Source organism: Rhipicephalus sanguineus, chromosome 3, assembly GCF_013339695.2.
Source record: "Rhipicephalus sanguineus isolate Rsan-2018 chromosome 3, BIME_Rsan_1.4, whole genome shotgun sequence".
Taxonomy (NCBI): Eukaryota; Metazoa; Arthropoda; class Arachnida; order Ixodida; family Ixodidae; genus Rhipicephalus; species Rhipicephalus sanguineus.
The window spans coordinates 24,490,899-24,507,159 of NC_051178.1; the positions used below are offsets into that span (position 1 = coordinate 24,490,899).

At 49.4% G+C, this 16,261-nt stretch overlaps 1 protein-coding gene across 1 annotated transcript in view; it reads right to left on the reverse strand.

Annotated features, from left to right (window-relative positions):
• Positions 1–15,647, reverse strand: part of LOC119385325 (2-Hydroxyacid oxidase 1-like) — a 167,955-nt gene extending 152,308 nt beyond the window's left edge. The window contains exon 1 of the mRNA XM_037652789.2: positions 15,521–15,647. Coding sequence (XP_037508717.2) covers positions 15,521–15,647 — 127 coding nt within the window. The remainder of the gene's footprint in view (positions 1–15,520) is intronic.
• Between the last annotated feature and the right edge of the window lie 614 nt (positions 15,648–16,261).

The window sequence follows — 16,261 nt, forward strand, 5'->3', positions numbered from 1 at the left end:
AAATAAGCAACGTTCGTCGTGTATGTAGTGACTGAAACTTCAAGGGATGTCGAATAACAATTGCTGCGGAGTGGAGTGCTCAAACACCTACAAAAACTCGCCCGCAACACGGTTTTACTCACTTACCGCAAGGCCTCCTGAGCAAGAGCGACGGAAGCAATGGATCGCCGCTGTTCGTTTGGAAAGGCGAGCCGCTTCGTCATTGTGCGAGTTAACACGTCGCTTCTTGTTCTAATGCTTTCGTTCTGCAATATCGGTGCTCGCTGGATGCACTCGATCACGTTGACACTGGTAGACGACCAAAGTTATCGCAGCCTGGTTTGGTTCGACCGCCGTGCAAGGACATTTCGCTCAAACGTTCCTTATTTATTATTTACAGAAACAGAAATGTAGCAGTGGTTGACTTCAGAAAGAACAAGAAGTGATTGAGACGTCACACTTGTAAACAAAATAAAGCGGGTGTTCCCCACGAGCCGCATCTCATAGCTGGGTCTTGTTACGCTGGTCTGCGCGACGCACCTTTCATATTCACCAGCTTGACGATTCACTCCACGCTGACGTTCGTTCTCCTTTCGCTCATCACATGTCCCCTCGGCGACCCTCTTCAAGAGTTGTCACTGCTCCCGCGGCGTCATCTCTTGATACTTTACTCACCGTACTAGATCATCAAAAAACAAATCTTCTGTGGTCGAGCGAACGATGCTATCACTACAACGACGTAACTTCTTCGCTGACTGACTTCTCACTGACTGACCCTACCAACCCTATGCCGCTACGTCGCCGCGCGCTTGTATTGCCAGTATCGGCTCGCGCCTGGGTTTGGGAAGGTTCTACATGATTCGTCGGTGCCTAGCACAGCGAAAGCTAGGAAAAGGGCTACATTCTCTCGTCTGCGGAATCAGACGGCGCCGCTGGCGCTGCTTTGCTTTCTCGAATATCCCGATCTTTCGCGGGCGTTGGCTGTCTCGGTGGCGTCTTATGCGGAGAGGGTAAGGGGCGCGCTTTCGGCGCCTTTTGATACTTGTTTTTTCGATGCGCGCGCTCTGTCGCGCACGAACCGTCGGCGCCGGGCTTTCATGCCGTCGTTTGAAATCGGCGACGTGCGCTTAGTTAAGCACTCGTTTGCGGCAAACATCGTGCACAAGTCCCGTTTCGTAGAGGCCCGCGCCTTTCCTGCAGCTGCCAGCGCAGAACTAGTTGTCTGGCACCCGCACGAAGGGGAAATAGCAGCCGCGAACTTCATCAATCTCCCCACAGCAAAGCTATGCAAAGCGCTGTCGTCTGCTCGGCTTCCCGCACGAACTGTCGGCGGCGACCGCTAGGTGGCTATCAGTGGCGCCTCTATAGGCGGTGCACTAGGCGTATCAACTGCGTTCTGGAAAAGAATCGAGCCATTTTCGTCAACGCACATCCTGACCGCCCTAAACAGGTCACTATGTGGGATGGAATAAATAATGATCCTCTACATCTACAGAAAATCCAGGGCCTATGACTTGGTTATTCCTAAAAAAGGCAACAACATCGTCCGAGCTTTTAGGAGTTTCAGGACGAGCGGCATCTGACGGGCCCGTAGTGCCCCGTCAGGTGTTCGCAGAAAAACCTCAACGCGTCGGAGGATGGAAAGGAGGAAGAGAGGGAACGAGAAGTAGAGAGGAGGATGAGAATGAATAATTAAATCAAAATAAAAGTTCTTGGCGAGGCGAGATTGGAATCCAGGTACTCACGGTCTGAAGGCGAGTGGCGTAACCACTCGGCTATCTAGGCACGCTAGCAGAACAAGCATTTATGGGAACCATATGATTGCGTCGCTATAGGTGAGAGAACAAGACACAATTATAGTGGAAGAAAAAGAAACAAAGAGAGAGAAAGAAACAGATATAAAGGACACAAACAAAGAAAAAGAAAGCATAGCAAAGCCACGTATAGTATTGTATAACAAGTGGATGAGAAAGAAGTGAGGCTGCGGAAGAGGTAGAGGAGAAGGGGAGAGATTAAAGCATCGCATAGCCGTGCATACTACAGCGTAGCAAGGGGCTGGTAAAGAAAAAACAGGGTGAGGATGAGTGACTTGAGGGTGGCGATGAGGAAAATGAGGAAGGAAAGGCCACCAGCTCCGCTGTTTCCACACTCGTCGCACCACTAGCGCGTAGCTGCCCCAGTTTTTTTTAAGCATCTATCTTGAATTTTCTGTAGAAGACAACACTTGTTTTCCGCTGACAACTAAGACGCTGCCACCGCAACTTCTCCCAAAGGAGTTCTTTAAGGCTATCGCGTTAAAAGAACCACGGCTTTCCAGTTGGCCGAACACAAACGTCAATAAGGTACAAAAATTCATCTTAAAAACACAGCGCTTATTTAAACATGGACAGAAGAAACATCATACGAGGACGGGCGCTGACTGCCAACAAGGCTTTCTCTATCTCCCTCACCCTCCCCTTCCTTTATTTCATAACCTATATTTTTGTGCACGCACAATAAAAGCCTTGTTGGCAGTCAGCGCCCGTCCTCGTTTGATGTTTCTTCTGTCCATGTTTAAATAAGCGCTGTGTTTTTAAGATGAATCCGTACCAACGAGCTCGCATCCAAACTCTTCAAGGTAGAAAAAGGCGCGCCCTTTCCAGGCGGCGGTGTTACACTAGTCACAAAAAATATACCAGAGAACTCATGAAAAAGAATTGGCCGCGTATCTGCGTGCTTCGCTGCGAATGTCGTCGAAAGACGACAGTCTTCTGCCGGCCGTACTACGTGAGTCCTGGTCTCATCCGCGGCCACCCGTGATGCTGCTCCAAGGGTCACTGCCAGGTGACAGCACCATATCGTCTGCAGAGGGCTTTTTCGTACATAGTGTCGCATTTTCACCGCAGCCTAAAATACACTAGGGTCTTCAGAATTACGTAAGTATGCATTTTCTAGAATGGAACACACCACGAAATACTTGCGTATTGATGTTGCGCCTCAGGTATGCGTAATATCTGCTTTTTGATCGACAATAGATCATATTCACGTGACAAGCAAGCGGTAGTAGTTTCCACCGCACTGGGTCGCGCATCCTCCCTGCATGATGGGCGGCGTACGTGCGTCTGTTCAATGCCGTGGAATGTTTACACAGGAACGCCGTTCCCTCAGCTGTTGCTTCGAAAACGTAGCGAGTTATCGTTTCAGTTACATCAACCCTTAATTGAACGCTGCCGTTCCTGCGTTCCTCTCAAGAGGAACTAGTTCCAGGAACACCGTTCTGTAAAACGCTGCTAAGGTCATCCTCATACGAGAACATCGCAGCGTTTTCCAGAGACACTGCTACGGAGCTAGCACAGTCGAAGGTCACATATCCTGCCTACAGAAGACGACAAAGAGGACTCGCCTGTGCGGTGTTCGTGCTGCCCCCATCTTGGTCGATGCTGTGCACATCAGTGTAAATATGCTTGTAACTTAGAGCCAAGCCTCGTGTCATTTTTTACGTAACATGTTTGTGGTGGAGGTGCTGCTTGTGCCCTGTACCCATCACGACGCAGCGAAACGGCCGTATCATCTCGGGTCCGACCATGTCACAGGTTGAAGGAACATCGTCTTCACCGCCTGCCCCTCCGGTGCCTTCTACCGACGTAGTTCTACCTCCTCGTGATCCTGGCGTATTTTCCGGTCAGGATGGCGTCAACATGGAGAACTGGTTCGACCTTTATGAGCCTATCAGCGCCAACTATAGGAGGGACCCGGTCCTTATGCTCGCCAACGTGCTTTTTACCTCGATGGCCCACCGCGGGTGTGGTCCGAGACGCACGAAGCTGATATTAGAAGATGGAAATCTTTCAAAAATAAGACCACGACCTCTTTCGGCAACACCGTTGTACGTCAGATGGCTGCGCGGAATCAACTGGCAACTCGTGCTCAGACCTCTACCAAACCGTACATCGCGTACGGTCACGATCTTACCACCCTTTGCCCCTTGGTTGACTAGCACGTGACTGAGTCTGCGAAGGTATCGCATGTGCTGAAAGGCATCGCAGACGATGCCTTTGACCTGCTTGTCTATGCTAATGGTGACACTGTTAACGCAATCATGAAAGAGTGCCGGCGGTTTGAGCAAGCTAAGAGCCGACGTATAGGTAAGAGATTCACACGACTGTCCAACACGGCCGCAACTTCATCGTGTGAAGCCGCTCGACAGCCGCCCACCAATGACAACGTCACGCATATTGTTCGCCGGGAGATTGAAGCTGCCTGTCCCGCTCCTATTCAACCACTCGTTTTTACAATGCACGCCACTGACACACACTCTTAAAAACTGAAATCCCTCCAGTAACAGTTAAATAGCTTTGTTACTCCCGCACATCTCATTATACTCTCTCTACAGAGAGTCGCTTTGCTCTCTTTTGCCAGGAGGAGTGAAATGCCCTTTCACTCCTCCTGGCAAAACAGAGTAAAGTGCTAGTTCCACTCCTGCATCTCACGAGAGAGTAAAAGGTTGTTTTACTCTCTTACCATATAAGAACTTCTTTCAGAGCTGCTTTTAGTCTTGCACCTCTCCGAATATAGGGAGCTGTAAAGAAACGTTCGTGCAGTCCTATACCTCCGGCTGTCGCTCAATCGATGAAGCGACTGCGAAACGTTCCTGGTCAACTTGTCGCGACGAAAACCACTGACATGCACAAAGAATCCGCGATCATAAATGCACGCGAGTATTTTCAAACGTACGCACTCTCAGGCAGGTACTAGTTATAGACTGACTGGAGGCGGCGCGCCACAGCCTACTCAATAAAATGCTGTGAACACAGAGGCCGACAAAAAAGAGGGGGGCGGGACCCTTACGTTTCGCCATTAAAACGCGACAGCCCTATTCGCGCGCGCGCGCGCGAATAGGGCTGTCGCGTTTGTGTGTGTGTGTGTGTGTGTGCGCGCACACACACACACACACACAAACTATCGCCTTTTCAATCGCTAGCTTCGCCTTCGCTTCGTGATGGAGACGCATACACAGTGCCGCAAGGAAAGCCAAAGCGGAGATGCCCTCTGGCTTCTATCTTTCCATCGACCTCAAAATTTCGCTCATAACCAATGACGCCGACGCTGTCGACACCGGAAATTCTGCGAAACAAGCTCTTTGACGCTGCTGCGTTAAAAGAAATAGACACGACTTTCTTCAAGCGGCCGCTAAACGGGAGGGCTTTTACACGTGCCCCCAAGCCCCCAAGAGAGAAACACGCTAACGCAACGTTACGACGCATGCGTGAGCGAGGGAAGACAAAAAAAGAATTACACCATCTCCCGCTAAATGGGACCATGAGGCGATGCGAAGCCGGAGCACTTGCACGATCACGTTCCGTTGGCTTTCGTTGAGCATGCTACCGACCTCGCGTCGTGGAACGCGAAGAGGAACGCTACGCGCGTCGTGTCTTCCCTCTATACTCGGGGACAACTTCCTGTGGCAATGAAGGGAAAGCTACAGAGCCACAATGCACGTATCCCACCGCTAATGAATGTAGTCCCAAAATTGCGTCCGTATTTTCTGCGTGAGATATATAAAATACTGCTTAATTTTCTACATGTAGCTTTTTGAGACGGAACGCAGCGCACACAAGCGAGATATTTGTAGTTATTTTACTTTATACGTTGTCACTTTGCGTTTTTGCGTGCTTGAAAAAGTCGCGCGTTTACCCGTACCTTAGACGCTAAGCAGCGTTTGCGTCGAAATGCAACGCTAGCCATCACTCTCCACGGTGTTACGAGACGCGCGCCAAATCGGACTACTTCGCGTAGGAGTACATGTGCAGACGCTCCGCCCCCGTAGCTTTCCCTTCATTGCCACAGAAAGTTGTCCCCGAGTATAGCCTTGCCGTTAATTCTCACAGGGCCAGCGGGGAACGCGGTCGTCAGGCGCGCGAGGGCGGAAGCGTAGGAGAGCGGAGAGAGTGGGAGGGGACGCGCATGCGCTGACACTCATTGCGGCGTTGCGCAGGGCCCGTATTCTCAAACGATCGCAAAAGGCGATAGTATCGCGTTTGGTGAGGTAGAATTTGATGCGTTCAGTAAGTAAAAAAAGATCACAGCATATCCACGGAGTGAATTATGATGAGTGGGCGAAGCTGCGGAGGTTCATCGGTAAACCGTGAATCTTCCATGAATTCTGCCTAGTACAACCTCACCGACGTGAGATCGGGCGCGTTTATACTAAAGGTTCTATGAGAGTAAAGACGACTTGCAGCTCACTTTAATTTTACATGTACGCTTTGAATCTTTATTGATTAATCACGCACAGGAGAAATCGCACACACGCACTACCTTGGAGGTCAAAATCCAGTGCCTATATATACGGGGTGGTCAGTGAACGGTTGTGCAGCGCGAGCGGTCGGTTTTTTCAATCAAGACGCTGCCTCGCGACGCTGCCTGCGTCGGCGCCGCAGCGCCGCGAGGCAAGATAGGGGGGGGGGGACCGTAGCCATGAGGCGATGCGAAGCCGGAGCACTTCCACGATCGCGTTCCGTTGGCGTTCGTTGGGCATGCTACCAACCTCGCGTCGTGGAACGCGAAGAGGGACGCTACGCGCGTCGTATCTTCCATCTAGCCTGGCCGTTAATTCTCACAGGGCGAGCGGGGAACGCGGTCGACAGGCGGGGGAGAGGGGGGCAGCGTAGGAGAGGAGAGAGAAGGGGAGGGGACGCGCATGCGCTCGAGCTCATCGCGGCGTTGCGCAGGAGAGAATTTCGGCATGTCTAGCCCGCGTTTCAGAGGAAGAGTGGAAAGGGGGAGGGGAGAGGGGAAGTGCAGAGGGCATGGGAGAGGGGAAGGGGAAAGGGTGAGTGGAGAGGGAAAGGGGAGAGGGGTAGAGGACATGGGGAATGGTGAGGGGGAGTGGAGAGGAGGTTGTGGAGAGGGTATCCGCATGCGCAGTAAGGGCCGCACACCACCGCCACCACCACCACCACCGGACGGATACTGCCGGCTGCCGGGAGATACGCCGGACAACGGACGCATGACAAGGTTAGACTAAGAGGAGCTACGCCCCTAAAACACTTGTCTGTGGCGTCATTGTTGCAACTGGCCGTTGGTAGTACGAATGTCTCACAACACAGGAGTGAGCGCCGTACGAGCGCAGAACAACCCGAGTGCGGCGTTTTCGAGCGTGTGCTGCTGCTTCTACGCAATGGCCAGGCTTGGCCGGCTTGGCTGTGGCTACTTGAAGTATAAGACGTGTTGAAAGTGCTTTCAACGTGTTTTTGTTCGATTATTTATTGCACAGTATAATATATAAAGAATACAACTTTGCGTGAAACGTATTTTCGTTGAGAGTTTAACTCCGCGCACTCGGAGAGTTCAGCTGTAGCGTGCCGTGGCAGCGACATCGTCTCAAGATCTCAACATGTTGCCGGCTCGCGATAAGCCACGCGAGCAACGCACGGTTCATGTTCCTGGGACGTTCAAACCACGAAAAAACACGCGCTGGCAAAGAACGAGTGCTGATAACACCCCAAGGTAATGCTCGATGAAAGCGTCAGCGTAGAAAATGCTGCGTGTATCCACCGAGGATTGAATACTAGAAGCTACCGCCTACGTCACTGAAATGCTATATTTCACCACGAACCGACGGTTAACGGTGCCTTCGTTTATTGCAAATATGTCGAGAGCACCGTCGAGCACCATGACGCAAAATTGACGTCGGCGGAATTACCCGATGGCGCCCTAACTTTTCCGGTTTGCTCAATAGCCAATCAGTGCGCACCAGAGGCGATACTTTTGCGTTTGTCGCCTTTTAAGAATACGGGCCCAGGAGAGGGGCGATGCGAAGCAGCGTTTCGGCATGTCGAGCCCGCGTTTCAAAGGGGGAGTGGAGAGGGAGAGTGGAGAGGGTTAGAGGGGGAGGGGAGAGGGGGAGGAGGTGTGAGGAGAGGAGGTATGTGGAGAGGGTTTGCGCATGCGCAGTTAGGGTGGTCACACTGCACACCACCACCGGTTTGAGCGCCGCTAAAAGATGCTTCGCATCTAAAACACTCACACACATGCACCGGGAGAGGAGAAGCGTGCGTGCTGAAGTCGAAGTCTCGTCGTCGCCTGTCGGTGCCTTCGCCTTTTTAACACGAAAGTGTTTTATGCCGGGGTCCACCAAGTACTTCCGTCACGGTTATGACGTTGATAAAATGGACGCCAACGGGTGAGAAAGAAAGAAACTAAGAAAAAGATCCGCTGCTGGGAATCGAACCCACGACTTTGCGGCCGCGACGGTAAGCGCCCGACGTTCAACCGACTAAGCCAACTTGGCAGATGGCGGACACTCCACGAACGCGCCTTATATCTTTCACACATTCTCTCTCGCAAGGTGCTCTCTGTTGGCGGTGTAGGTAGGCGGGCGGAGCGGGGCGGTGCTGCCGTCTGTGAGAGGTAAAAAGAAGTAATGCGTCACGATCGACATTTACTAGCGCTTACTCCGAGATTGCGCGTGATATCGGAGGACATGGTTAAAGCGTCTCGATACCCGCAAGGGACACTTGCCGCGCTGGCGTCGCCGAGGGAACCTAGACGCAGTTGCGTTCTTTGCCTTTCGGTTCGTGTTAGCCTGCGCCATCTCATCGGATTAGTGCAAGTTCCACGTGCACCAACGGGGTTTCTCCGCCGCCGACTGCTTCGATTGCGAGAGCACCGACTAACAAAACTGCTGCAATACGCGTTGCAAAAAGGACGCGATTTCGACGGGCGAGTGTCGTGCCTTAGTGGAGAGAGACAGAGGCCAGCGGGACGCACGCGCTTGCGGCTCAAGCTACGAACCTCTGCCTCCCGTGTTGCTGAGGCGCAGTGTGGTAGTGCATGCATGAACACAGGCGTCGGTAACCCATTACTAGTAAGCGCACACCGTGCCGCTTCTCTCCTTCATTGACGACGTTTTGAAGAAGTGCATATCGGGTACCAGTGTTGATTATGAGCTTGTTGATGTCATCTTTACGCGCGATTCACAATTCGCTGATTCCAAATATATGTTCACAACTTCAGCTACCACAACGATTTAATCATGATCATGGGCGTTAGTCGTCGCAATAGAGACATGCTGTCAACATGGGTGCATCCACGTCAAACGGTGCTATAGCTGCCAAACACGAATAGACATTGTACAAGATCTCATATATCACTACAGGATAAGCGCAACTTCTGTGAAGACACGTTTCACTTTCGTGTTATACCGATTCCTATGACGGAGGGATCAGCCATGTTTTTTTCCTTTGCCCGGTCATCGAAGTTTCTAAATTCCTCAGCTGTGTCGACAGTGCGTGCCCGTGTGTGCGCGACTGTGATCTCGACGCTGGACGTGAACGGCATTTAGCGACGGCAGTGCAGCATCCCGTACTGGGAGCGTGTTGGTTTCATGATGGTATGGAGACTCAAGCGAGCTTGCACCTTTGTGTCTGCGTGTCCGTCCAGCACTTGGTTCGGCACGGTCGGGAATGCGAACGGTAAATGGTGTTTCTGTGTTTTCAGTTTCGCGTCCAATCGTCGCTCAGGTGTGTAGTGCTGCACAGTGTGTCGCGTGGAAAGTACAATGAAACGCAGAACAGAAAATCATTAGGCGCACATGCTTCTAATACCTGATGCGCATTTCAAAAGCTTTTGTCAAGGCGCAGGCTTCGCACGGCGAGTACGCCTCAATGAAGACAATTTGTGCTATATAATTTTTTTGCTTGCCATAAAGCGTGAATGCGGCAGCGTGCTTTCAGAAAATATATACAAGCGAGAGGCCGCGGCTATCACGCCATCGTGGGTGCATTAAGGCTAACTTTTGTTTTCATTTGATTCATTTGTACGTGTCCGCCTTGGTGGTACGATGGCTGCGGTGCTCGGCTGCTGACCTGAAAGTCACGGCTTCGATCTGGACTGCGGCGGTAGTATTTCGATAGAGGCGAACGGCTAAACGACCGTGTACTCTGCGATGTCAGTGCGCGTTAAAGAACCCCAGATAAGCGAAACTTCCGGAGCCCATCGTTGCGGCGTACCTCTAATCATATCATAGTTTTGGCATGTAATACTCCAGAAAATATTGTTATTATTAGTTGGCATACATGATTTGTTTGCGTTTTCCCTCAGTCTCAGTGGTCGACATGTGCGCATTTCTGACATGTGGCATCACTGTGCGCTATTATTTTCCAGATGTAAGAATGGCAGACTGGGCTTGTTGGTTTAACATATTTGAAGTTTAAGGCGCGAATAAGACACGGACGAAGATAAGGAACACACACACGGAGCGCTTTACTTCCAAAAAAGATTTATTTTGAAAGAGCACAGAGCACATTTATACACCACGCGCAGCCGTTACCATGCCTCAGTGCGCAGTCGCCTTCAAGTAGCGTAACGCTTTTGGCGATAATGGAATGGAGGCAATGCTGACGCATAGATCACCTGACTCGATTATTTTCTTGGCCTCAATAATTAGTCGTACTGATCTTTCGGGGCTTCGGCCAACTACCGCGCAGGCGCTAAAGTCAGGAACGTAATGACAATCTCGGCAGTGTATCGCAGTGTAGCTCTCCGTGTGTGTGTTTTCTTTATCTTCGTCCGTGTCGTATTCGCGCGTTAAACTTCAAATATCTTTTCCAGAGTTCACGATGGATACACTTGTGAGCTACGCTGGACGTCCTTGTGCCGCTGCCACGCAACTGTGGCAATTCATCAACGCATAGAATAGGCGGTTTTAGAATAGCGTACGCAAAGCATTGCGTTAGCGTTTGTCGGTACTGCGTATACGTCGCGCGCTATCCTCTTGCGGGCGCCCGTTAAGTGACGGAAATAGCGGGCGACCGCAACAAACGCTATCTTTGCGTACGCCAGGCCCGTAGCCAGGAATATTTTTCGGGAGCTGGGCACTTGATGAAGGCTTTCACTTTATTAGAAAAACGCCTATTTTCATCATTCATTTTCGGTAAAACACCCCCTCCATCCGAACTTCGGCGGGGGGGAGGGGGGGGGGCTGGCGTGCGCTATTCCAAAACTCCCCAATATCAGCAAGTGGGAATACTTTTCGATGACAATTTTGCATTGCGCACTTTGTTCGTCTCTAAGACAAAAAAAGATACGGCATACTATGGGGTAATGACGTCATTAGGTTAGATTCAATGACTAGAGCGAATTAATTATGCTGCACAAATTGTTATGGCCATATTACGTGACAGTCGTCTGCTAAGTGACAGAATGTATAGTAAAGCACATGCATTTTACGATATTGTCACTTAATTAGTGACATACTTGTGACATAATTAGTGACATCTTGACTTTCCTGGATTTTATGTGAATATTGTCAGCCAATTGAAGATGTGTGAGCTGTACCGGACTAACTTGGTCACGTCAGTGCAAGTCAGCTCAATGCAATCCCATGGCACAGGGACGATCATAGAAAAATATGTGACCTGCTTAACTTTGGTATGAAGCGGCGACGCAAGGCTAAGCAGCCATTCAACATTATCGCAGTAACACCTCTCTTCATTTCTTATGGTGTACTTCTGCCCTGCCATGGTGGTCTAGTGGTTACGGCTCTCGAGTGCTGACCCGAAGGTCGCAAGAACGAAACCCGGCTGCGGCGGCTGCGTTTTCGTTGGAGGCGAAAATGTTTGAGGCCCGTGTACTTAGATTTAGGTGCACGTTAAAGAACCCCAGGTGGTCGAAATTTCCGGAGCCCTCCACTACGGCGTCTCTCATAATCATATCGTGGTTTTGAGACGTTAAACCCTAGATATTATTATTATGGTTTACTTCTGTAAGTCATATGTAAGCTTCCTGTCTTCATGCTTCTGGATGAACCTAAATATTGAGTTTAGTGCAGCCCCAGAAGGCACAATGGCATGTAGGTCACCAGATGACTATATCGCAAATTCTCAAAAGGTGTGCTGTTGTGCACCTACTCCATGCTGTATCATGCTTTGTTTTGAGGTGTTTTATTAGCATGATACCTTGCAAACAACTTAATTTATCAGAAGCTCAAATGCCGTGTTTGACGAAATAGTAGGTGGGGAATGAGCTTGAAGCTGTAAATATTTGCTTTTTGGTCTCACACCGGCAGTCTAATTTTTGTTGGCTGTAGTGCGAAGGTTATGAACGTTTGTGCAGTTGGCAAAACTACTCTAGTGAACATGATGTGTACGTTTGGAAATGCTGCAAGACTTAAAAGGAAGGAAGGAAATGTAATAATAGATGGAAAGACAAAAGGATTAGCCAGTTCTTAAACTGATTCGCCATGCAGTGCAAAGAAAGAGGGTACGAGGATTTAAGGATAATAGAAGAGAAACTTTACAGAAAAAGAACAAAACAGGAAAGAGTATGACGCCTCTTAAAGTCTGTCTCTAAGGTCACTTTTGCGTAAGAAGCACAGCAACGCTTTCAATGCTAACATCAAACGGGAGCAGCAATGACAAAAATATAACAGTTGTGGAATCTGTTTTCCCGGAGTAAAAAAAAACGCTTGATCTACACTGCCAGTTTTGTTTTATGTGCTGAATTAGTTCTTGGTGTTCGTGTGCGTTATGATAAAAACTTTACCGGTAAAAGATTGTGCCATGCATGGACTTCAAACTGAGTGTATGCCATTTATCTTATTTAGGTATTGGTGTGCTTTACAGCTGTTAAGTGCAGCATGAAATAGTGGGTCACTGCAAAAATGCGTACAATTTTTTTACTTTGCAGATGGTGCTCAAGATGGCACATGCAACGCTATGCAGCTGTGGACATCAGGAGCTTTCTAGGAACTCGTGAAGTTCATCTGGATGCTTCACAGAACCTGGGTTGGTAGCAGCAATCTTGTTAGGAGAGTGTGATAAAATAGAATGCATTTCTGAATTGTGTGTAATGAAGCAAGTCATTGATACATTGGAAACCTTGACAGTGCCACTATTTTGAGTCCTATTTCATGGTAGCTCTTATCTAAGTCATTTGATACAGTATGCAGAATGTGCACCTGCACTTTGTCAGAACTATAACACTATATTGAATTTACAGTGGAGTGCCTCGATAATAGACACCTATAGCATAAAACTGACTGTATTGTGAGGGATTCGTAGAGTTCCTGGCTAAATGGTCAGTACTGTATAATAGCAGTGCTAAGACAAGGACAAGAAAGTGCACAACACGAGCGCTTACTCACAACTGAGAGCTTTATTGCTTCAACAGAAACTATATACCTAAACCCGATCCTTTCCTACTACCGCCTTTCCGTTTTGCTTGAAACAATCAGTATTGTGATCCATGACCTTTACAATGAAGTGTAATGTAGATCGAAGTACTTCGAAGCTTCTCAGCGGATTGTTACTATGGTGTTTACCTTTGTTTTTGTGTTCGGTAGTTGGAAAACTGTTCACAAATTTACGACACAAATATTAGTCCTGCTGTGACTGCTTGAAATGAGGTTTTAGCCCTTAACTACGAAACTTATGTCTGCATTTTAATTCACGGTGGGAGATATTTTTGGCTTGTCTTACCTTGCCTTACCTTGTCTTACGAAAGTCAATTTGAAAGGTAATGCACTGTCTCCATGCTCTGATTTCTATCTTGAAATCACAAGGTTGAACCAGCCCTTTGCAAGTTTCTTAGACTTTCCAAATAAGCAAATGTGCTGAACAGAGGTGAACACTACAAAGGATGGCCTGCATGCACATAGTAATTTAAGTTATGAATGTTAGGAAAATTTCTGCATTCATTTACGCATGATAGTTATATATAATTGCATGTCTAGTTTGTGTTGTCTAGGGGACATTTGTGGTAATGGCAAGTAGTAAGCAGCATAGAAAGTTTTCAGTGCGCACGCATTTCATAGTTGGCAGAAGCAGGATGGTGCAATGCTTATAGGCAGGTGCTACGTACACTGTTGGTTTAGTCAGATAGAAGTGCAGTGAGAAAGACAACGTCTAGATGCTGCTTTTGCATTCTCAAATTTTCATATTTAAATGAAAATAAAGAGTCGAGGCTGTCCACTGTGGCATGCCTCAGAGGCATATATCTATATTTTGTCCCGTCTAGGCTAGGATTTTAACTCTTTGCATCCAAGCGTCCACATATGTGGACAGAACATATTAATGAATCACGATCAAGCTAGCAAACGCCTTTCCCTAAAATCGATTTGAAACGTTGGCATTGCTTCTGCATTATTAAGGCCAAAATTTCAAAACTATTTTAAGGCAACTTGTTGGCTAGCATAAACAATATTTGCTAATATGTTCTGTCCACATATGTGGAAGCTGGGATACAAAGGGTTAAGTAATTTATTTGCCGGAACTTGCAATACGTTTTGAGGATAAATGAATCATTTTTCTAATAGGAGTTGCTTCCACGAAACTACAAGCAACACTGTACACTAGCTAGTGTGCCTTGTTTTCCTGCTACGTGTATAAGACATGTCACAAAAACATGGACAAGCAAATGAGCCCCGTCTTTCTGTATTCTAATGCTGCGTCTTTCTAGATATTACAAGAAAGAAAGTGTGCTGCACACTCATTGCATATCTCACAAGAAACTACTTGGCAGTGTGATAGTGAAGGGCACGTTTGAATTGTGCGGCTCTGAAACGTGCGCGTCATAAACAGAAAGACGACAAGGAGTGCGCACGCGGAGATGCGAACAGTGCTGAATGGAAGACAACGACGACGAATACCTTCAACAGGGCGCGAGGCGCAATGGTTCGACGTACAAGTGGCCCGATAGGTAAGCAGCACGGAACATGTCCGGGGCCAATCACATGTCAACGCGGCAGTCGAGCAGTCTCCAATCGGGCGATGACAAGTTGACCCGAGAGTGGAAAAAGCCTTGTGCACGGAAGATCACAGGGGAGTTCAAAGAGAAGGAGACAAGCAGAAGGTTGTCACCGGACCGGGCGCTGAAAATGGGCCGTCGGGTTGCGGACCCGATCCTCCAGGACTTCAACCGGCCGTGGCTTCCTGCCATCAAGTTCCCATGCGAGGCCATAGCCATGGTGCGCGATCCCCCCCCCCCCCCCCCAAGGCCTGCGGACTCCGGTGCCGGCAGGCAACGTAGCAGCAGCAATTGGGCTACGGGCCCGAGCTGTGCGTCCAGCTGCCTGGCCAGGTCGCGGACGCCAATTTGTTATGCAGGTTTTGTGTCGTGGTTGTTTTCATTGAGGCACAATCTCAACTCAGGAAAGGAGATTTTTACAGGGAAAAATTAATAACTTTAAGGCAAACAAAAAACAGGAAAAGAAACAAGTAAACGGAACAAACAGAGTCTAGTTAAAAATGCGTAAGAGGTACTGCAACCGGCAATGAACTAACCAAAGACGGTTCCGCGGACCGTTCAAAGAAACGATCACAGTCACCGATTGTTGCGACGCTTGAGTGGACGTGAGCGCCGGTCTCGTTGTTGCTAGGCGCTTGCGTTGGCGGCGAGGGCCCTCGTAGAGCGGACGAGGAGTCGAGTCGTCTGAGATCGTATAAGGCAGCACCCTCATGCACAGCATGCAGACGACCTCCCTGCCCACGTACGCAACATGGAGGTTGGTGGTAGGCACTTGGGCTCGTCCCGTGGCAGGCAACCGGCAGCAGGAACCCACTCCCCCAACCGGGACGGTGAAGCCTGCTCCACAAGAACCGGGTCTCCAGACGTCCTCGGAAACGGGCGTTGCTGGGTGCGAGGGGTTCCCACTGTCCGACCAGCTGGTCAGACAGTGGCGGCGGCATGATACGGAATAGTAGAGGTTATTTAGTAAAATGGTAGCTAGTCCCTGAATATAAAAGTCAGTTTCAATGCAACGGCGAAGCAATAAATGCGATAGCAATAACTTGGAATGTAACGAGAAAAACGGAAAGCGGCTCGAAATTGCCAGCGCGTCGCTCGAGCCCAAAGGACGCATGAAAAGAACGCACACAGGACGAGCGCGAACTAATGCGTCACAGCTCGACACTTCAAGTGCACTGCTCAAACATAAAGCAGGACGAACGAAACGAACGAACAGGTACACACAGGACGAGCGTGAAGTAATTGTCACTCTTGTTACTTATTTCTGTTTGAACAGCGCGTTTCTTTCGCAAACGCGGCCGCTGCAGCGAACGAAGTGACCTTCATACCCCCCGGTCCACCCTTCAGGCCGCCCTTCTTTCCTCGAGGTAAGTGCACGAAGGCGACCACACCCTGTAGGGCGAACAGCAACGGCCTTCGCAGGAGCGGGGCGACGATCTTTAAAGCGCGCCACGCGCGCACGTCGTGCCATCTATGTGGTGACTAAGAAAGCATTGTAGTAGGATCTCACCTCGCCAGCCACTGCCGGGATTGCGGGTGCATGCCTTCGTTTGAG